This window comes from Ornithorhynchus anatinus, chromosome 2, assembly GCF_004115215.2.
Source record: "Ornithorhynchus anatinus isolate Pmale09 chromosome 2, mOrnAna1.pri.v4, whole genome shotgun sequence".
Taxonomy (NCBI): domain Eukaryota; kingdom Metazoa; phylum Chordata; class Mammalia; order Monotremata; family Ornithorhynchidae; genus Ornithorhynchus; species Ornithorhynchus anatinus.
This window is the reverse complement of record NC_041729.1, coordinates 24,876,563-24,899,242: the sequence shown is the minus strand read 5'-3', so window position 1 is coordinate 24,899,242 and position 22,680 is coordinate 24,876,563. Positions and strand designations below refer to the sequence as shown.

The following is a 22,680-nucleotide window of genomic DNA, read 5'->3' as shown; positions in this document are numbered from 1 at the left end:
ACTCCCAAGCCCAGGCTCTTTCCACTGAGCCACGCTGCGTGGCCTAGTGCTTCCTGCCAGGGCCTGGGAGTCAGAAGGACGCGGGTTCTAATCCCAGCTCTTCCACCTGGCTGCCGTGTGACCCTGGGCAAGTCACTTCCCTTCTCTGGGCCTCAGTTACCTCGACTGTAAAATGGGGATGAAGCCTGTGAGCCCCACGTGGGACGGGGACTGGTTTTGCTGCAGCTGTATTGCACCGACCCCAGCACTTAGTGTCCACCTGGATTACCTTCCACCTACCCAAGCGCTAAGAACGTAATGAGCACTTAGCAAATACCATTAATAAAAAAACAAAGCAAAACAAAGGAGGCCCTCCCACTGGTTTCAAACTTCTGGAGGGGCCATTAATCAAGTCCAGGGGAAAGAGCCCCCATGGGTACATCCTGATCCGGAAAGACGGCAGCGTCCTGAGCCACGTCCAAAGGTCAGCTTTCCCGGTCAAGGAGGGATAAGAAAGAAATGGCCTTGCCCAGGCGGCGGCCCTGGACGAGGCAAATAGTGTCACCGTGTAAACACTCATCATGCAAGAAACCAGGGCAGTTAGCTGGATGGAGACGGACACCGGCTTGCTTCCCTCCCTCCTTCATCCCTGGAGGTGATGAGTCCTGCCTTTGCCTCTCTCGCCCTAGACTTCCTGTTGAATGCAGCCCAGGAAACTCCACGGTACAGAGACCGAATTCTCCAAGAACGTTACGGTTGTGATTTCATTACGTACCTGGACGTACGTGAGCACGTTGAAACACCGCTAGTCAGTCAGTCGATCGTGAGCACCTACTGTGTGCAGAGCACTTTACCAAGCGCTCAGGAGACAGAACACAGACACAGACACATTCCCGGCTCCCAACGAGCTTACGGTCCGCTACCGAACTGATGCGGGCAGGGATCTGTCTACCGACTCTGCTCTTTCTAGTGCTTAAGTAAGGGCTCAATAACTTGCACCGATGGACTGATGAGAAGCAGCGTGGCCCAGTGGCTAGAGGACGGGCCTGGGAGTCGGGACGACCAGGGTTTTGACGCCGGCTCTGTCACTTGTCTTCTACGTGACCTTGGACAAGTCACTCCACTTCTCTGTTCCTCAGTTACCTCATCTGCAAAATGGGGATTAAGACTGTGAGCTCCACGTGTGCTTCTGTCCTACAACCCAGCCCACACACTTTGCTCCTCTAGTGGTCCCTCACTGTGCCTCGATCTTGCTTGTCTCGCTGCCGACCCCTGCCCACCTCCCGCCTCTGGCCCGGAACGCTCTCCCTCCTCAAATCCAACAATTACTCCCCCTCCCGCCCCCCAAAGTCTTACCGAAAGCACATCTTCTCCAAGAGGCCTTCCCAGACTAAGCCTCACTTTTCCTCACCTCCCACTCCCTTCTGTGTCCCCCGACTTGCTCCCTCCCCCGTCCCAACCAGCCCCACGGCACTTATGAATATATCTGCAATTTTATTTATTTGTATTGATGTCTGCCCCCCAGCCATCAAGACTGTGAGCTCCTTGTGGACGCGGATCGTCACTGTCTACCGTTGTACTTTCCCAAGTGCTTAGTACAGTGCTCTGCACACAGTGAGCGCTTAATAATCACAACTGAATGAATGACCGAATGTGGGACAGAGACCGTGTCCAACCTGGTTAGCTTGTATCTACTCCAGTGCTTAGTACGGTGCTTCGCACATAGTAAGTGTTTAACAGATACCATTTAAAAAAACAGATTGAAATATCAGCCATTTCTCCTGCCTCTCTTTCCTCTCCCTGGGGCAAAATCAAAAAGGAATCCCTGGAAACCAGGTGTTGGGGGCTGTGAGCCGCCTGGGACCGAGCCCGGAGAGGGAATGATGGGCCACGGAGTATTGCTGAATGAATTTATTACTATAAATATAGAAACAAACAAAAAAACCCTACATCAAATAATAGCACATTTTTGAGATGAGAACACTGGCACCCCCATCTTTTCAATAAAGGACCGTCAGGGATATCGATGAGGAAAAAGGCGCCAAGTGAAGTGATGGGGAAGGAAGGAAGCGTGCAGCGAAGAGGAAAGAGAAAGCGGCTGGGTGGAGGGGGAAGGGGTGAGGGAGGAGCGGGGATTCGGGTAGAAGGGTAGGTGAACACGGCAGCGGGACTCCAGGGCTAGAGAAAAGGCCGGCTCGGGGGCCCAATTCCAACGGCAATCGTAGAAAATGGAAAACCCATTAGTGTTTTTTTTGTCTTTTTTCCTTTTTTATCTCCAGCTCCTTCCCAGCCCATTCCACAGTGCAAATACAAGGCACACACACCGCAAGGTCGTGGGACCGAACTACATGCGTCAATGTGGACCGAGAAAAACGAAAGAAGGGCCGCTCACTTAACACATACACGAGCACAGTGATTCTGAGGCCCCACGGGGCTACCTGCAAAAGCCAGAGGGTTCTCCCCACCCACAGTCCGAACCGCCCACCTAAGTGCCCACCGAGGCGGAACCCACAGCACCCGCGGAGGGCCCGGCTCGGTTCCCGACGGGATCAACGGGAGGAGCGGGAAAACCTCCCCCTCCTTCGGATGCCCGGCGTCTGTCTCTACACGGGTTGGGGGGACGACCGGGTGACCGCTCGGAGGCCTCAGCTCCCCCAACCGTGAAGCCAGCGGGAAGATGATGCCGCCGAAAGGCCTGTGTTTTCAACTTGCCCGTCTCCGCTTCGGCAGAGCCTGCGTGGGGGGGGGGAGGGATCTTGCTGGAAGGAGTGACCTTTCTGTTTCCGGAGATGGATCTCTTGGCCCAGGTCGAGGAGACTGGGCTCCAGACGGAGGTTCAGAAGTGCCCCCCCCCAACAGTCCGGGGTTGACTTTTGATGAGCAGTTCCGGAATGGCAAGTCGATGACAGTTCGGAGCCAAGAATGGGGGTGGGTTGGGGAGGGTCTCTCGGCAACCTATCTTTGAGGCCACCCAGCCCGGGGAGAGGTTTTCAATCTGCGACAGGAAGACAAACCCGTCCTGACTGCTCCCCCGGGCCCGGTTTAAGCCTCCAACCGACGTCCCGTTCGACCCTTACAACCCTAGGAGCCGCCCCTTCTCTCTCAAAGTCAGCAGTGTGGCTCGGTGGAACGAGCCCGGGCTTGGGAGTCAGAGGTCATGGGTTCTAATCCCAACTCCGCCACTTGTCAGCTTTGTGATTTTGAGCAAGTCACTTAATTTCCCTGGACCTCAGTTACCTCATCTGTAAAACGGGGATTGAGACTGTGGGCCCCACGTGGGACAGGGACTGTGTCCAACCCGATCTGCTTGTATCCAACCCAGTGCTTAGTACAGTGACCGGCACAGAGTTAAGCGCTTAACCAATACCATAATTCTTCTTCTTCACTGAATTCCCATTGGGGCCCTAAACGTCAATCAATCTGACTCTCCTCACACCGCTCCCGCCTCCACCGCTGAGGACCGAGGGCAAAGGGACACTTCACAGCCTCTCCAAAAGCAGGAATGGTGCCTATTTACTCTCTAGTACTCTCCCAGGCACTTAGTAGGGTGCTCCGCACATTAGAAGCACTCAATAAATACCACTGACCGACGGACCGTCGGACCTATCCCGACTGGTCCGTAACCCCAAGCCGTTCCCACTGTAGGTGCGTTTCTGGAGGGCCCGATGACATCAACGACAAGGGATAGTTAAAATCTGAGGAGCAGAACGGACTCCGGCTAAGGACCGGGTAGTTCACCAGGCTCCCTTGCCCCCCGAGAGGCCATCGATCCCGGACCCTGAGCCAGATTTAAGGCCTCAAGGAAGTCAGGGGCGCTCGGAGTTCTCACCCCGTGGAGATTCCAGCCAAGTCCAGGGTTCGGGGAAGAACCTACCCGGGAAAAAGGGGCCCTAAAGAATTAAAAAGCCAAAGGCTCGCATTCTGTGCTTTGGATCCCAGCCCCGAGAAGCTTGCCAAGACCGATCTCCCCTAGAAGGCTCTGGGGAAAGCCGGCTGGAAACCGCCGAGGGGGGTGTGGGGAGGAGCGGGAGGACGAGTTGGAGATTCCCGGTCCTTGGGAGCCGAAGCAGTTGGATGCCTTCCCACCCCCGCTGCTTGCAGGAGAGGTGGACACCCCTCTCCCGCCCTCAGCCCCACCGCCTGCTGGGCCGATCGGAACCATTGGTGGCTTGGAGTCCCACAGGAAAAAGCTAAGAGGCTCTGACTTCCAGAGCAAGGGTCTCCAGTCGGTCTCCGCACACCGTTCCCCAAAAGCCAGCGCCTGCGGCGGCGGAGGCCTCTGGGTGAAGCGGCAGAGAGAGGGCCCCCAACGAAACCCAGTTCCCTCGTGCCGTGGGAGGAAGAGGACTTTGACGGTGCCACCGCTGAGCCACGCACGTCTACGACAAGCAACTGACAAGCAACCGGGCACGACAGCAAAAGGCTGCCTTCGGCCGCCACGTGATATTACAAAACGCAGAGTGTAATTTCCTTCATAGAGTTTGACTCGACCTCCTCCTCTCTTTCGCTCTAAATAATCCCCGTGAGGAAAAACGCCCCCTCCGACCCCACCCACGGAACGCCCTTCCGCTAATTTAAATTTGGTTCTGGGTGGGAAGAGTACAGAACTGCTTAGGGTCTGAACTAGGCCTGGCCTCCCCCAAAACCGCCTCGGCCAAACTCCGGGTTGGGTAGCCGAGAGGTTACCTCAGCTCCCGGGGAAGGTCCCGGCCTTCCAGGCCAAACGGCGGCTAAAAAAAGGCCCTTAACTCCCGATGGGGAAAGTTGCGGTCCTTCATCTCACGTCGGTTACAGACCGGTTTAAAGTACAAAAGGGGAATTGGGGGTTGGCGGGGGGGGGGGGGGGGGAGACGGGACGGTTCAGAGGAGTAGGTTAGCTGTGCTCTTTCGTTCGGGCCCGGGGCACGTCCGAGCCCGCTGCTTCCGCCGTGATGTGCAGAGAGAGGGAGGTGTGAGTGTGGGTGTAGTCTGGGGTCCAGTCGGGTGGGCCGGGGGCTCCAAACCAGCACCTCAGAGAGGGGTCAGCTCGGCCTCCTCCAACCCGAGGCCGGGGGCGCTCAGCGGAGGAAGAGGAGACCCGCTCCTGCCGTGGCTCCGGAAGGTCTCCATGGAGGCTGAACTTCCTGAAAGGGAACGGAAGAGAAGGGAGAAAATGAAGATTGATTTCTCAGAGGAAAGTGGTGACCCCGGAGCTCCTACCCACATTACAGGCCTCCAGCCTGAGGCCGGGGGGAGCCCCGCTCGGGGGTCAGAGAGGCGGACCCGCTTCGGGATACCACGTGGCCATCGAAGGCTGAGGTTAGAGTCGGATTCTTCGGGTCTGCCTGGGAGAGGTGGGGGAAGCTGCTTTCGGGCAGAAGTCCGGCAATGGGACGCCAAGGTCGGCTCCTACCGTAAGCTCGTTGGAGGCAGGTGATCGGCTCTGCCAACCCCGTTGCATTGTACTCTCCCAGGCGTACAGCGCTGCGGTAGATACGAGGTAATCGGGTTGGACACGGTCCATGTCCCCCGTGGGGCTCACACTCTTACCCTCCAATTTACAGATGAGGTAACCGGGGACCAGAGACCTGCCCGAGGCCACCCAAGCAGACAAGCGGCAGAGTCGGCATTAGAACCCGGGTCCTCCTGACTCTCCGGCCCGAGCTCGATCCACTAGGCCGCGCTGCTTTTCTGAGCGCGGTACAGGCTTAATAAATAGCATGGATCGACTGATTCAGCTCAAGCCACCACTTTGGTTCCAGAGTCTGTGACACAGAGAGCAAAATCAATCCAATTCCTGTTCTCTGTCGGGTTTCCAAGAATAGTATAAAAAGGTAGTTGCTAGCTAAGATGCAAACCAGCTCTCTCCATTTTACAGCTCTCTACCTTCACTGAAAATGACTTGAATGTCTTGTATCTACCCCAGTAGTTAGGACCATGCTTGGCATATGGTAAACCCTTAACAAATACCATTATTATTATTATTATTATTATTATGACTCAGTCCTCCCAAAGCCACCTTCTGACCCCCGCTCTCAAGTCTCCCGCCTCTGACCCTTTACTCATACTGATCCCCCCCGACTCGAAGTCAGACTTTCATTCTTCAAATCTGTCAGAACATCGGGCTCCCCCTCTGCAAAGCCCTCCTAAAACCCTGTCTCCCCCAAGAAACCTTGGCCAATGAATCCCCAACGCGTCAAGCTGCGCCATCTCAACAGCGAACTTTTGCCGTTGTGGGTTTATACCCATCCTCGGTGTGTGTGAGAGAGAGATTTACTCAGTTTTCTCAGGATGACGTATTTATGCGATCTGTTACATGAGAAGCAGGGTGGACTAGTAGGAAGAGCACAGGCCAGGGCCTGGGTTCTAACTTCAGCCTGTCACTTGCCTGCTGTGTGACTAGGGGAAAGTTCATTCATTCATTCTCAATTGTATTTATTGAGCGCTCGCTGTGTTTAAATACTAAGACCGTGGGAGAGCGCAATATAACAATAAGTGACTCGATTTCTCTGTGCTTCAGTTTCCTCACTTGCAAAATGAGGCAATTTTTTTCCCTCCCACTTAAACTGGGAGCCTCATGGGGTACAGAGATGTGTTCAAACTGATCACTTTTTATCTACCCCAGTGCTCAGTACAATGCTTGGCGCATAATAAGTGCTTAACAAATACCACAATGATTATTACTGTCCTTATTCTTTCCGCTCCCCCATTAGCCTGGCACATAGTAAGCGCTTAACATATTCCATAATTATCATTATCATTATTATTTAGCGTGAGTTTTGTCGTGAAGGTGAACCCCCGTTACAGGAGAAATGACTTTGTGCTCAAAACCACAACTGATGACGATGTTTTCCTTCTAGCCAAATACGTGAAGGCTCGTAACTGCTTGGTGAGGATTTCCCGAGGAAGAATCCTCTCCGTCCAGTGCCCTCGCCAAGAATGGAAAGAGATGGGGGTGCTGCTACGAGTAAGGGGAGTTGGGAGGCCAGGTCGCTAACGGGGAGGCAAAGGTGAGCCCGGAGAGGGGAGGGACCGCAGGGGCGGGGAAGGGCACGAAAGCGGCGAGGAGGAGGGAGGGAATCTCACTGCAGTAAGAAACAGGAAGAGGAGGACAAGAGCTGGTGGGCTTCAAGTGAAACGCACAATGACTAAGGGAAGCTCTGGATGAGAAGCAGCGTGGCTTGGTGGATAGAGCCCGGGCCCGGGAATCGGAAGGACCTGGGTTCTAATCCTGCCTTCGCCACCTGCCATGTGACCTTGGGCAAATCACTTCCCTGTGCCTCAGTTCCCTCACCTGCAAAATGGGGGTTAAGACTGGGGGCCCCCTGGGGGACGGGGACCGTGTCCAACCTGATGAACTGATCTACCCTTAGTACAGCACAAAGTAATCGCTTAAGGAGTACCATAATTATTACTACGAGAGACCCTCTCAGGCCTTAACTTTGAAGGAATCACAGAAACAAGGTCGTCTCAGAAGTTTCAGGCCCCAGTAGCTGCTCTGGGGGAAGGAGGGAAGCCTCGGAGTAATCGTCGGTTCTGCTAGGAGCGCTTGCACTACGCATTTTGGATAAAACACAAAGGCCGAGTTAGGGTGCGTTGTCCAGACGCGTCTCTGGATAAAACAGGCTGCACATGGTTGCTTGCAGGTGGGTGGAATTTGCACGGTGACCAGTGCAACACGACTGGTCCTTAGCGTGATCAAGAAGGTGAACCCCCCTGTCACTAGAGAAACGAGTGTATTTTCATGCTCATATAAAATAGAAATAAGTCCAATCACTGTCAGTGCTCTGGCACTTCTAATTCTGCACTTGCCTCTGCTCTCAGCTTAATTGGCTTTAACGCAGGGAAGCAGTGTTGCTTAGTGGATAGAGCACGGGCCTGGGAGTCGGAAGGACCTAGGTTCTAATCCCGGCTCCGCCGCTTGTCCGCCGTGTGGCTTTGGACAATAGTAATGTTGGTATTTGTTAAGCGCTTACTATGTGCAGAGCACTGTTCTAAGCGCTGGGGTAGATATAGGGTAATCAGGTGGTCCCACGTGAGGCTCACAGTCTTAATCCCCATTTTACAGATGAGGTAACTGAGGCACAGAGAAGTGAAGTGACTTGCCCACAGTCACACAGCTGCCAAGTGGCAGAGCCAGGATTGGAACCCATGATCTCTGACTCCCTAGCCCGGGCTCTTTCCACTGAGCCACGCTGCTTCGCTTCTCAATGCCTCACTTATTTCAACTGTAAAATGGGGATTAAGACCCTGAGCCCCACGTGGGACAGGTACTGTGTCCAACCTGATTAATTCGTATTTGCCCCGTGCTTAGTATGGAGTCTGGGACGTAGTAAGCACTTAAGTACCAAAATAGAAAGAGACAATCTAATGAAAGTTTCTGCAAACAGATTAAAATTTAAAGCCCATGTGAGTGAGATGAAGAGAATGGCAGACTCACAGACTCGATCCGTCCATCGATGACATTTACTGAGTGCTTACGATATTTACTGAGTGCTTACTGTGCGCAGAACACTGTACTAAGTGCTTAAAAGAATAAAATAGAGTAAGTAGACCCAATCCCTGCCCATGAGGTACTTGCAGTCTAGATTGGGAGACAGACGGTAAAATAAATTACAGAAGGGGTAAACGGCAGATTATAAGAATATGTACAAAAACGCTGTGCACCTGAGGTAAATATCAAAGTACTTAAGAGGAATAGACCCAAGTGCATAGTTGAATAATAATAATAATGATAATGGTATTTGTTAAGCACTTACTATGTGCCAAGCACTTTTCTAAGCACTACGGTAGGTACAAGGTAATCAGGTTGTCCCACGTGGGGCTCATGGTCTTAATCCCCATTTTACAGATGAGGGAACTGAGGCACAGAGAAGTGTCTCGCCCTAAGTCACGCAGCTGAGAAACGGCAGAGCCAGAATTAGAACCCACGACTTCGGCGGATGTGAGATCTTAGTCAAGGAAGACCTCCTGGAGGAGATGTGATTTTAGCAGGGCTTTGAAGGTGGGGAGAGTGGTGGTCTTTCAGGTATGAAGAGGGAGGCGGTTCAGATAGGTGACTTGTCCGTGAGTCTCACAGCAGACAGTGGGGGAGCCGGAATTAGAACCCAGGTCCTCTGACTCCCAGGCCCCTGCTCTTTCCACTAGGCCACGCTGCTTCTCAAGCTCACGCACGAGGCCCCTTTTAGAGTAAACCAGCACAACTTATAAAAACGCGCTGTTTAACCCTCATTATCGAGACTGGACCCGAACCCTTTTGGGGCCTGGTCTCCCCTCTCCCCCCGTGGCCGCTTCGCAGAGTCTTTCAGTCTCCCTCTGCTATTTGGAGGGTGACCACCTACTCTTCCTACTCCTGAATAAATAAGCTAAGTACCTCCTTGTTGTCGACTTGGGGTGGTTGCTCTGACTCTCAGGTATTGCTCCGAAAACCTGTTACGGATGGGCACGGAGTCAGCGGCAAGACAGATGAGACCAAGGTGGGGAACTGGAGTAGGAGATCAGTGAGGCAAGATAGGAGGGGGAGAGCCGACTGAGCGCCTTAAAGCTGAGTATCTGTTTGATGGAAAAATGATGGGCAACCACTGGAGGATTTTGAGGAGTGGGGGGATGTGGACTAAGTGTGTTTTGAGAAAGATGATCCGGGCAGCGGTGAGAAGGATGGACTAGAGTGGGGAGAGACAGGAGGCGGGGAGGTCAGCTGATGCGGTAATTACCGTAGGATACGATAAGTGATTGGATTAGCGTGCGGGCAGTTTATAAGGAAGAGACAAATAATTGCGTACATTAATATGTCTCCCTCTCTACACCGTACACTCGTCGTGGGCAGGGAACGCACCTGTTATATAGTTACATTGTACTCTCCCAGTAGTGCTCTGCACATGGTAAGCGCTCAGTAGATACAATTGACTGAAGTGGAGAAGAAAGGGAAGATTTGAGCAGTGTTCTGAAGATAGAACTGACAGAATTTGGTGACACTGAATATCTGCTCTGAATGACCGAGACGAGTTGGGGATAATGCCAAGGCTCAGGTTTGTGAACCGGGCAGGTGGGGTCGTCTACTGTGACGGGAAGGACGGGGTTCGGGTGGGACGATGAGGAGCTCTGTTTGGAGACGTTAAGTTTGAGGTGTCAGTGGGACATCCAAGGAGAGACGTCCTGGAGACGGGAGGAGATGCGAGGCTGCAGAGAAAGGAGGGAGGTCGGGGCTAGAGAGACAGATTTGGGAACCATCCGTGTCAAGATGGACGTTGAAGCCCTGGGAAGGAATGACTTTTCCAAGGCAGTGGGTGAAGTTGGAGAAGAGACGGGGACCTGGACCTAAGGCTTGAGGAATTCCCACCGTGAGAGGGTGGGAGGCAGAGGAGGAGTCTGCGAAGGTCACCGAGATGGAGCGGCCAGGGAGAAGCAGCGTGGCTCAATGGAAAGAGCCCGGGCTTGGGAGTCAGAGGTCGTGGGTTCTAATCCTGGCTGGGCCACTTATCAGCTGTGTGACTCTGGGCAAGTCACAACTTCTCTGGGCCTCAGTTAGCTCATCTGTTAAAATGGGGATTAAGACTCTGAGCCCCACGTGGGACAACTTGATTACCTTGTATCTACCCAGCGCTTAGAACAGTGCTTGGCACATAGTAAGCGCTTAACAAATACCAAAATTATTATTATTCTCCATCTTGGGCATCACTTTCAAGCATCCTGCTTCCAGCGTGCCCCCTGGTGACAAGGAGGAGGCACTGCATCATTTATGATAATAATCATCATAATTATAATTATGGTATTTGTTAAGAGCTTACTGTGCGCCAAGCACTGTCCTAAGTTCTGGAAATAATAATGATGGGACCTAGAAAGACCCAGCATGACTTAGCGAAAAGGTCACAGGCCTGGTAACTGAAGCACAGAGAAGTTAAGTGACTTGCTCAAGATCACAGAACAGACAAATCATAGATATATATACAAATCATTAATAATAACGATGGCATTTGTTACACTACGTGCCAAGCACTGTTCTAAGCACTGGGTAGATACAAGGTAATCAGGCTGTCCCACGTGGGGCTCACAGTCTTAATCCCCACTTTACGGGTGAGGTAACCGAGGCCCGGAGAAGTTAAATGACTTACCCAAAGTCACACGGCTGACAAGTGGAGGAGCCGGGATTAGAACCCATGACCTCTGACTCCCAAGCCCGGGCTCCTTCCACTAAGTCAAGCTGCTATGTGCCTCCCACAGCCCTGGAGAGGGACCCTCTGCAGCCACTTGATCTAGTAGCCAGAGCAGAATATTTAGCAGCCTGACGTAGAAATTTTCAAATCCTCCTCTTTTCTGGCCGCCAGCTATAAGCAGCTCCGGGCCCACAACAGCCTGCAACGTGGTTAAGAGCATGGGCCCGGGAGCCGGAAGGACATGGGTTCTAATCCCGGTTCCACCACTTGTCTGCTGTGTGACCTTGTGCAAGTCACTTCACTTCTCTGTGGCTCATCTGTAAAATGGGGATTGAGACTGTGAGCCCCATGTGGGACAGGGATTGTGTCCAACCTAATTGGCTTCTATCTACCCAGTGCTTAGTAGAGTGCCTGGCACAAAGTAAGCGCTTAACAAATAACACAGTTATCATCATCACTAAATGCAATATTAGCACACCCAGCCCCTTTCTCCGGAAGCAGCCTGGGCGATCCGAAGCCCCAGGCCGTGGAAAGATTGAAAAGCACCGATTTATTTTCTATTTTAGGACCAGTGCCTCACGCTGGCAAGTGGTATCTACTGATGCCGACTAGAGGAGAGGGAGAGGGAGGATTGCCTGGGCACCTTCCATGGCTTCCAACCAGAGGAAGAACCTGGCCAGCTCAAGGCCCTCAAAGTACCTGTGCCACAAGCCCAGGTCTCTCCTCCACAAAGTGCTGGTAGGCTGGTAAGCTCCTTGTGGGCAGGAAATGTGTCTGTTTATTGTTGTACTGTACTCCCCCAAATGCTTAGTACAGTGCTCTGCCCACAGTAAGCGCTCACTTAATGCGATTTACTTCCAGCCTGTGTTGCTCTGGAAGCCCTACGTGGGCTGATTATCTTGCATCTACCCTGCACGTAGTGGATAAAGCACCGGCCTGGGAGTCAGAGGTCATGGGTTCTAATCCCGGCTCCGCCACTTTTCTGTTGCGTGACCTTGGACGAGTCACTTCACGGTGCCTAAGTTACCTCATCTGTAAACTGGGGATTCAGAGTGTGAGCCCTATGTGGGACATGGATTGTGCCCAGCCTGATCATCTTTTATCTACATCAGTCTACCACATAGAAAACACTTCACGAATAATATATTTTTTTAAGAAAATCTGTAATTCATTTATATCAATGTATGCCTACGCTTCTAGACTCGAAGCACATTGTGGGTGGGGAACGTATCTATCAATTCTTTTACACTGTATTCCCCCAAGCGCTTAGTACTGTGCTCTGCACACAGTCAGCACTCAATAAACATGACTGATGGAGTCACTTGGGACAACAAGATGATTGTGGACACTCCACAGAAAGCTGTGGGTTTGGCTTTCCTTGGCCTTTGGTGAAAGAAACCCCAAATGGAAAATGAAGTTGCGTGGAGAGTCTGCTAGACTGTGAGCTTGTTGTGAGAAGGAATGTGTCTGTTGTTCTATTGTACTCTCCCAAGCGCTTAGTACAGTGCTTTGCACACAGTAAGTGCTCAATAAATACGACTGAATGAACGTAGGGGGATGTGGGCCAGTTCTCCTGTCTAAGGAGTCGTGCAGGCACGGAGCCATTCATCTGGAGCAATTAGGTGGCTGGGGCTCAGTTTCTCAAGTCTAAGAAGTGGCCCTTCCTTTCTTCCCTCCCTCCCAGTTGACTCCACTTACATCACAGACCTACATCTGTGAAGAAATGTCTCAGGCACAAACAGCCAAGGGGGCGGCCACCCCGATTTCGGGGGAGGGAGTGGAAAATGGAAGGAACCTCCCGAGATGGTCCAATCAATCAGTGGCACTTAGCGAGCGCTTGCTGTGTGCAAGACCCCGGTACTAAGTGTTCCTCCGCAGCTCGTGAGCTCTTTGAGGGCAGGGAATGTGGGCCTTGCTTCTGTTGTACTTTCCCAAGCATTTAGTAGAGTACTTTGCATTCAAGTATAGGCCACTGTTTGATAAACTGAAGGTTCAGCTGGCTTCCCCTAGCTCCGAGCCAGCCGCGAATGCATCCGGCAACCTCTGCGTGGCCAGGGCCCCACTGCAGCGACCTTCAGCCCTCTCTGTTCATCTCCCGCAGGCGGGCAACCGCCCAGTCAGAGAGAGGCTTGCTCGGCGCCGTGGAGATAGCCCTGGGCCGGGAGGGAAATTACCAGCTACGCCTGCCTTTGCCTCTCGAACATTCACGGCTGAGTGGACCGAACTCAGGCCTGGGAGTCAGAAGGACCTGGGTTCTAACCCTGGCTCCGCCACACGTCTGCTGTGTGACCTTGGGTAAGTCGCTTCTCTTTTCTGAGCCTCAGTTACCTCGTCTGGAAAATGGGGAATTAAGTGGAGCCCCGTAAGGGACAGGGCCTGTGCACACCTGATTAACTTGTATCTACCCAGGACTTAGAACAGCGGTGGACACACGGTGAGCGCTTAACAAGTACCACTGTGTGCCACTGTGTACGCAGTGCGACCTTCTGCGGAACAAGTGAAGGGGTGCTCATCTGTACCCCCTTAAGGATGGCACTGCGACCGGGGCCGTTCCATCGGTGCAAGCAGTGTGGCCTAACGGAAAGAGCACGGGCCTGAAGTCAGAGGCTCCGGGCATGTCAAGCGCTTAGTACAGTGCTCTGCACATAGTAAGGGCTCGATAAATACTACTGAAGGAATGAATGTCTGCCTTGTGACCTTGGGCAAGTCATATAACTTCCTCTGTGCCGCAGGTACCTCATCTCTAAAATGGGGATTAAGTCTGTGAGCCCCATGTGGGATGGGGACTGTGCCCAACCTGATTACCTTATAATAATAATAATAATAATGTTGGTATTTGTTAAGCGCTTTCTATGTGCAGAGCACTGTTCTAAGCGCTGGGGTAGACACAGGGGAATCAGGTTGTCAGTGCTTAGAACGGTGCTTGGCACATAGTAAGCGCTTAATTAATACTCATTTTTTCCCCCATCCTTGCCTGGACTGAATTAGGCTAATCCAATCCCAATACCCCCAACTCTCCCCACATCCGCTGCTGAGGGGATGTCGCTTGTTGGATAAAACCCAATGGTGCATATGAAAGAAAGAGAAAACATACCATCTTACTCCTCTATACCAATAGAGCAGGAATCAGGACCCAGTGCTGGCCAGACAGGAGAAGAGGAGAAGAGAGACAGAAAAGGAAGGAGACGTTAGCAGAGTCTTCAGAACAGACGGCCAATAACACTGTAGCTAGAACAAACGGGTTAGGGTGGGTGGTCTCGGAATTAATTACGTTAGGCGGAACACATGTATTTGCTGCAGCCAAGAAGGAAAACAAACCTCATCCTCTATGTATTTTTTCTTTTAAAGACTCGAGTCAAATTTACTTCAGAGAACTCTTCCCTTTAAGCAATTTCTCAGTGGGTGATTAAAAAAAAAAAATCCCAAGTCGTTCCCACCCACTGAAGAAATGAGTTAGGGATTTGGGTTTTTATTTCTGTATCTATAAGAAGTCCTCATCACACAGATCCTTAGCTGTCTTCCTAGGCAGTGGATTTTGTTGTTCACGTGCAAACTGCTTCCCTAATCTACAGGTGCGAGAGGCCGGGGAGAGGGCGAATGAGTTTATCTCGCACAATAAGACCCGCTATGACAGAAATTAAGTCCTTCCTTTGTGCCAAAGCATTGTGCTTTATATCGGGGTCAATATATTACAAGCTCTTTTAAGGCAGGGATCTTTCTTCGACATCTACTCTACTCTCCCAAGTTATTACAGTGCTTTGCACACGGCAGGAACATACTACTACGGTCCTAGGAAAGACAGTTAGATGCTGGGGAGTGAAGAGAATCCAGGAAGCTTGGTTTCCTCCCCCTTTTTCGAACAGAATTGTGTATCTAGAGGATCTTATCCAATGCAACACCTTCTGGGAAATAATCATCTCCTGCCATTTAACAAAAAACTAAAAATCAACTGTACTCGGCTTCCCTGCTGCTGTCCTGGAATGATCTTCCCTGTCTCTCATCATTACTGGCATTTACGGAGTGCTTACGCTATGCAGAGTACTGTGCACTAAGCACTTGGGAGAGTGCTCCCGCCCACGCGGCCCCCCCCCCCCCCCAAAAGGGAAGCATAGCTCGTATGCAGGTATTTCAGTATGCTGAATCTGGACACCCCTCTCAGGGTCGTACTTGGAAAGTTTCCAGTCCTCTACCAGTCTCAACTACGGGAGGGAGAATCAAGCAGAGGCCTGTCCATTCCAATCCACTGCCAAATTGGACATTCCAAGTGCTTAGAACAGTGCTCTGCACACAGTAAACGCTCAATAAATACAATTGAATGAATGAATGAAAGATTCCTAGCTTGGGCAGTGGCTAGCGAGTGGCAGGCCATCTGCTACACGTCAAAACTCCCCCATACTGGGCAGCAGCGGCTCGGGAGAGAGTCGAGGGCGGAGACTCAAGTTTACCGCGCAGAAGGAGGCAGGGGTAAACCAATTCCGTATTTTTACCTAGAAAACTCTATGGATCCACTACCAGAACGATTGCAGATGGAGAGAGGGGCGTTCTGGGAGAGTTGCGCCCACGGCGTCGCCGTGGGTCAGAGATTCCTTCATTCAATAGTATTTATTGAGCGATTACTATGTCCAGAGCACTGTACTAAGCGCTTGGAATGTACAGTTCGGCAACAGTTAGAGATAATCCCTGCCCAATGACGGGCTCACAGTCTGAATGGGAGATGACTAGACGGCATAAGACATGACAAGAATCTGGACGCTTTGGTATTTGGAGGGTAGAGGCATCAAAGTTTATAGGAGAATAATAATTATTGGTATTCATTAAGCCCTTACTCTGTCCCGGGCACTGTACTAAGCGCTGGGATGGATACAAGCAAATCAGGTTAGACACAGTCCCTGTCCCACATGGGGTTCACTGTCTCAACCCCCATTTTACAAATGAGGTAACTGAGGCCCAGGGAAGTGAAGTGATTTCCCCAAGGTCACACAGCAGAGCTGCGTTTAATAATAATGTTGGCATTTATTAAGCACTTACTATGTGCAGAGCATTGTTCTAAGCGCTGGGGGAGATATAGGGTAATTAGGTTGTCCCACTTGAGGCTCACAGTCTTAATCCCCATTTTACAGATGAGGTAACTGAGGCCCAGAGAAGTGAAGTGACCTGTCCACAGTCACACAGCTGACAAGTGGCAGAGCCGGGATTCACACCCATGCCCTCTGACTCCCAAGCCCCGGCACTTTCCACTGAGCCACGCTGCCTTTTAACTCCCTGGCCCCTGATTGAGCCACTACGCCACGCTACTTTCAGAGATGGCCCAGAGGTTTACGAGCTTTCAAGATGTCACCAGCAACCATCGGCCGAACCCCACAAAAGTAATCCTAAAGCCTGAGAGATTTAGTCCCCGTAGGATCAATGCCTTGGCGGGCCATTACTTGTATGAAATCTGAGGGTTCCCCGATTTGAAAACACTCACTAGACTCCAAGACTAGAGAAGCAGCGGGGCCTAATGGAAAGAGCACGGACCTGGGAGCCAGCGGACCTGGGTTGTAATACCGGCTCTGCCACCAGTCCGTGCCTCAGTCTCCCCACCCGTAAAATGGAGATTGAAGCTGTGAACCCTACGCGGGACAGGGACTGGGTCCAACCTGATTATCTTGTATCTACCCCAGTGCTTAGTACAATGCTGAATACATCGAAAGGACTTAACAAATGCCATTAAAAAAGAACGACGAAAAAACTCCGCCAAATCTGATTTCCATTTCGTAAGGAATTTCGATCCTGGCACGACCCAGCATGTTCTTCTCTCTCATCTCCTGATGCTCGGAAGTCGGACTGGCTTGATAGAGGTCGATCTTTGGTGAAATTTAAGGGCAACAGGGCAGAGCTTAAATGACTCTTCACCCCTCAAGACTGTAAGCTCGGGACGGGCAGGGAACGTGCCTGCTACTTCTATTGATTCGTACGCTCCCAGGCGCTTCGTACAGCGCCCTGCACATAGTAAGCGCTCCCTGAACACCATCGACTGATTGACTCTCCCTAGTTTCCATTAGCCACTGCTGCTGAGGAGACTCCCTTGCTCTTAGATCATTCAAAGGGCCCAAGGCAAAGCGCGGGTGGCGTGCACCCTTTATGTCGGTTGTTCTGATGTCCTCGAGAAACCCCTTACAAGAAGGGCTGAATTGTGGCAGAGCTGATTACAAGCCCTTCAGATTCTGGATTTAATTACTCCTCGTTTCTTCCTCCGCAGCAGCACTCTCTAACAGCTGCAGAAATTAAGACAGATGCCTGGAGTGGGAATCTGTGGGTACAGATTCAACGAGGCTTTTGAGATGAATCTTGTTCCAGCTCAGGGTCTTCCCGGATACTGACTTCCTTTGGGCTCGCCTGCCTCAAAATAAACCCAGGATTCAGTGAACAGAAGGGTGGCTTTGGTTTACTTAAGTCCATTACCTATTTTCTGCCAACTTTTAAAATGTTATTAAAACCAAAGCCATCGAGAACTCTGTGTGCTTCCCACTCTGTGTGGTTTTGCAATGTTTTTTTTTTAAACAATTTTCACCCACAGGGTTACAATTATTAGAAATCTTGGCCAAACCATGCCGCACAGCGAAGAAGGCTATACTGACTGCTGCCTTTGTGGAGCACAGGGAGGGAGAGAAAAACGAGAACTTGGCATTTCCCTCTAGACTGTCAGTTTGTTAAGGGTAGTCGGACAGTCAGTCGTAATTACTGAGCGCTAACCGGGTGCAGAACACTGTACTAAATACTTGGGAGAGTACAGTATAACAGACACATTCCCTGCACACAGCGAGCTTACAGTCTAGCGGGGTGTCAGACATTAATATGAATAAATAAATTACAGATCTCTAGGTTGAGTGCTCTGGGGCTGATGAATGAAGTAAGTCTGGGCGATGCCTAAGGGAGAAGAAGCGAAGAGGGCTTAGTCAGGGAAGGCCTCTTGGAGGAGACGTGCCTTCAAAAAGGCCTCGAAGCCGCGGAGAGTAATTGTCTGTCAGATCTGAGGTAGGAGGACGTTCCGGGCCTGAGGCGGAACGTGGGCGAGAGGTCTTCTTCTTCTTCAATAGTATTTATTGAGCGCTTATTATGTGCAGAGCACTGTACTAAGCGCTTGGAATGTACAGATCGGTAAAACAAATGGTGGTATTTGTTACGCGCTTACGATGTGCAAAGCACTGTTCTAAGCGCTGGTGGATACAAGGAGATGAGGTTGTCCCATGTGGGGCTCACGGTTTTTAATCCCCATTTTACAGATGAGGTAACTGAGGCACAGAGAAGTTAAGTGGCTGGCCCAAAGTCACACATCTGGCAAGCAGCAGAGCCGGGATTCAAACCCATGAACTCTGACTCCCAAGCCCGGGCTCCTTCCACTGTGCCACGCTGATAACAGGTCGGCAGTGAGATGGATGACATCGAGGCAGAGCGAGAAGGTCAGCATTAGAGGACAGAAATGTGCGGGCTGGGTTGCAGTAGGATTCATTTGACTGCCCACAAATAGCCTCCCAGCCTTAATCCCCATTTTACAGATGAGGGAACTGAGGCCCAGAGACGTGAAGTAATAATAATAATAATAATTATGGTATTTATTAAGTGTTTACTATGGGCCGAGCACGGTTCTAAGCGCTGGGGTGGATACAAGGTAATCAGGTTGTCCCACGTGGGGCTCAGAGTTTTAATCCCGACTTGCCCAAGATCACGCAATGGACATGTGGCAGGGCTGGGAATGGAACCCAGGTCCTTCGGACTCCCACTAAGCCACGCACTCTGCATAAAGATGATAATAATTACGATATCTGTTAAGCGCTTCTAGGTACTGGGCACTGTACTAAGCGCTGGGATGGATCCAAGCAAATGGGTTGGACACAGTCCCTCCCTCTCCCACGTGGGGCTCACGGTCCTCTCCATTTTCCGGATGAGGCAACGGAGGTCCAGAGGAGTTAAGTGACTCGCCCAAGGTCACACCGGAGACAGTGTTCCCTGGCAGGATCCTGCTCTGACGAAGGAAGGGAAGCCAAAGGGTGTGAGGTTCTATTACCGTGGGGCTTGGACAGAGTTGCCAAACCATCACTGTCCCCATCTTCAAAACTTATTGAAGGTACATCTCCTTCAAGAGCCTTTCCCCGACTAAGCCCTCATTTCCCCTTCTCCCACACCCTTCTGCGTCACCCTTATACTTGCCTTTGCTCCCCACCCTCGGTTTTGTTTTTTTTTTTTACATGGTATTCGTTAAGCGCTTACTATGTGTCAGGTCCTGTTCTAAGCGCTGACGTGGAGACTGATCCGGCCGGACACAGTCCGTGTCCCCAGTGGATCTCCCAGTCTTAATTTCCATTTTACAGATGAGGTGACTGTGGCACAGAGAAGTGAAGTGACTTGCCCAAGGTCACAGAGCAGACAAGTGGCGGAGCCGGAATTAGAAGCCGGGTCCTTCTGACCCCCAGGCCCACGTTCTATCCACTAGGCCATGCTGCCTCCCTCCCCACACAGCAATTATGTATATATCCATGATGGATTTATTTATCTTTGTGCCTCTCCCTCCCTCTAGACTGTAAACTCCTCATGGGCAGGGACTGAGTCTATCAACTCTGTTATATTGTCTGTTCCAAGTGCTTAGCACACAGTAAGAGCTCAATAAATATGACTAATTGATTGGTAAAGTCTTCCAAAGTAAATTTAACTAGGCCCTCCCCCACCCCCGCCCTACCAAAGCCCTTGCTATTGCTGCTTAGAGAAGCAGCGTGGCTCAGTGGAAAGGGCACGGGCTTTGGAGTCAGAGGTCATGGGTTCGAATCCCGGCTCTGCCACTTGTCAGCTGTGTGCCTGTGGGCAAGTCACTTTACTTCTCTGTGCCTCAGTGACCTCATCTGTAAAATGGGGATTAAGACTGTGAGCCCCACGTGGGACAACCTGATTCCCTTATGTCTACCCCAGCGCTTAGAACAGTGCTCTGCACATAGTAAGCGCTTAACAAATACCAACTTTATTACTATTCCTCCTATCCAGCATGGCAAAGTGGATAGAGAATGGGCCTGGGAGTCAGAAGGTCGTGGGTTCTAATCCAGGCCTGGCCACCTGTCTGCTGTGCGACCTCGGGTAAGTCTGCGTCCAACCTGATTAACTTGTATCTACCCCAGCGCTTAGAACAGTGATTTGCACATAATAAGCGCTTAAGAAATACCGTCATTATTATTATTATTATTGTGCTCTCCCAAGTGCTTAGGACAGTGCTCTGCACAGACTAAGAGCTCAACAAACACCAGGGATTGATTGTAGAGATTCACTGTCAGTCAGACCTAAGAGCACCTATCCAAATGGACCTCTGACCCCAGAAACCATTAGAAAGACTTACTCAGTGGCATCAAGCAAGGGAACAGATTACAAAATTCTCTGATTTCCCCAAAACCTCCCACCAACAAGGACCAAAAATGTCACATCTTGAGCCAAAGGCAGGTTCACAGCTCAGCCCGAGTTAAAATGGAGCACTTCGTCTCCAAGGCCAAGTCATCCCCTGCCCTTTCCCCCTCCTCCCCACCCGACCCCACCCCATCCCTCCGCCGCCTAGGAGCGGCTTGGGCTCCGTTACCTGGTAGGTAAACGTCGGCTGGAGGGTCACCCGCAGGTTTGGGAAGGCTTCTGGGGTCACTGCTGCTGTCTTGCAGGACGTCCTCTAGAGATGGGGGTTGGCTTTCTAAATTGCAAGGGGGAGAAACGAGTCAATACTACTACTACTACTAATAATTGTGTCACTTGTTAAGCACTTAATAATGATGTTGGTATTTCTTAAGCGCCACTATGTGCCGAGCGATACAGGGTAATCAGGTTGTCCCACGTGAGGCTCCCCGTCTTCATCCCCATTTTACAGATGAGGTCACTGAGGCCCAGAGAAGTTAAGTGACTTGCCCAAAGTCACACAGCTGACAAGTGGCAGAGCCGGGATTAGAACCCATGACCTCTGGCTCCTCAGCCCGTGCTCTTTCCACTGAGCCACGCTGCAGGCACTGTACTAAGCGCTGGGGTGGATACACTCTCTTAAAACGTGCCTCTTGGAGAAGCTCTTTAGAAGCTGCATGGCATATCGCAGTGGATAGAGCACAGGCCTGGGAGTCAGAAGGTCATGGGTTCTAATCCCTGCTCCGTCACTTGTCTGCTGTGTGACCCTGGGCCTTCTCTGTGCCTCAGTTACCTCTTCTGTAAAATGGAGATTAAGACTATGGCTCCACACGGGACAACCTGATTACCTTATATCTACCCCAGTGCTTAGAACAGTGCTTGGCACATCGTGAGTGCTTAACAAACACCATCATTATTATTATTAGAAGCGAATCTGCATGGACACAGTCCCTGTGCCACATGGGGCTCACAGGCTCAACCCCCATTTTACAGACTGAGAAACAGAGCAGTGAAGTGACTTGCCCAAGGTCACACAGCAGACAAGTGGCGGAGCCGGCATTAGAACCCAGGACCTCCCGACTCCTGGGCCTATGCTCTATCCCCTTCGCCATGCTGCTTCTAAAGATCTCCTCCAAGAAGCACATTTTAAGACAGTGGCCTTGGCCACGCCGCTGCCGTATCCTCCCGGATATTTCGAGACCGGCAGGATCCAGTGTCTGGCCTCTTCTATCCCCACAGGGGGACGGTTCCCATCAGGGAATTCCCAAAGCCCCACACAGCTGTGCGAGGGAATATAACCAATAATGTAAAAGTCTCGCCTTTCCCAATTCAGCACTGATATAAACCGTTTCCAGAAGTTCTCTTTACTTGATGTCGAAGGATGGAATATGCCAGTATTAGGGACTTTTACCAGAGACAAAAACCTGAAGCTCACAGGAGTAATAATAATAATTGGTATTTGTTAAGCATTGAGCAATCACCGTTTTAAGCGCTTACATGTGCACGATATCTGTATTCTGGACAGGATCCCGGTCCCGCAAGGGGCTAGCAGTCTGAGAGGGAGGGAGGATGAGTATCTTCTCCCCATTTTACTGAGGAAACTGAGGCACAGGGAAGTGAAGTGACTTGCTCAAGGTCACGCAGCAGGCAAATGGCAGAGGCGGAACTAGAAACCAGGCCTCCTGGCTCCACCCTGAAGTTACACCGTGACTCTGGCAGTATACGGACTTTGCTGGAAGATCCCTGTGGGGAGGGGGCATGTCTACCAACTCTAGAGTTGAATTGTACTCTCCCAAGTGATTAGGACACTGCTCTGCATACAGTAATTGCTCAATAAATACCATCGACTGATTGATGGTCAATAAGGTTCCTTACTAGCAGATGCAGAATGCTGAGATGCTACGGTAATACTAATAACTACGGCACGAGCCCGGGGGTCACGAGGACCTGGGTTTTATCCCTGCTCCACCACTGGGTGACCTTGGGCAAGTCTCTTCACTTCTCTGGGCCTCAGTTCCCTCATCTGAAAAATGTGGATTAAGACTGCGAGCCCCACACGGCACATGGACTGTGTCCAACCTGATTATCTTGCATCTACCCCGGGGCCTAGTACAGCTATATAGTAAATGTTTAACAGATACCATAAAAAAACAAAACAGAACCAAAA

The 22,680-nt window shown here is 51.2% G+C and overlaps 1 protein-coding gene across 4 annotated transcripts in view; it reads right to left on the bottom strand.

Annotated features, from left to right (window-relative positions):
- Positions 1–3,360: 3,360 nt before the first annotated feature.
- The window catches only part of MGRN1 (mahogunin ring finger 1), a 118,247-nt gene continuing 98,927 nt past the window's right edge, over positions 3,361–22,680 (bottom strand). For 2 of the 4 annotated variants that reach the window (XM_029055192.2, XM_029055190.2), the window contains 3 exons: positions 20,707–20,811; positions 14,206–14,250; positions 5,014–5,102 (listed from right to left, as the gene is read on the bottom strand). In XM_029055192.2, the coding sequence (XP_028911025.1) occupies positions 14,210–14,250; positions 20,707–20,811 (146 nt within the window). In that variant the 3' untranslated portion in view covers positions 5,014–5,102; positions 14,206–14,209. Of the gene's footprint in view, positions 5,103–14,205; positions 14,251–20,706; positions 20,812–22,680 lie in introns of all 4 variants that reach the window. The other 2 variants (XM_029055181.2, XM_029055182.2) reach the window with 1 other exon arrangement.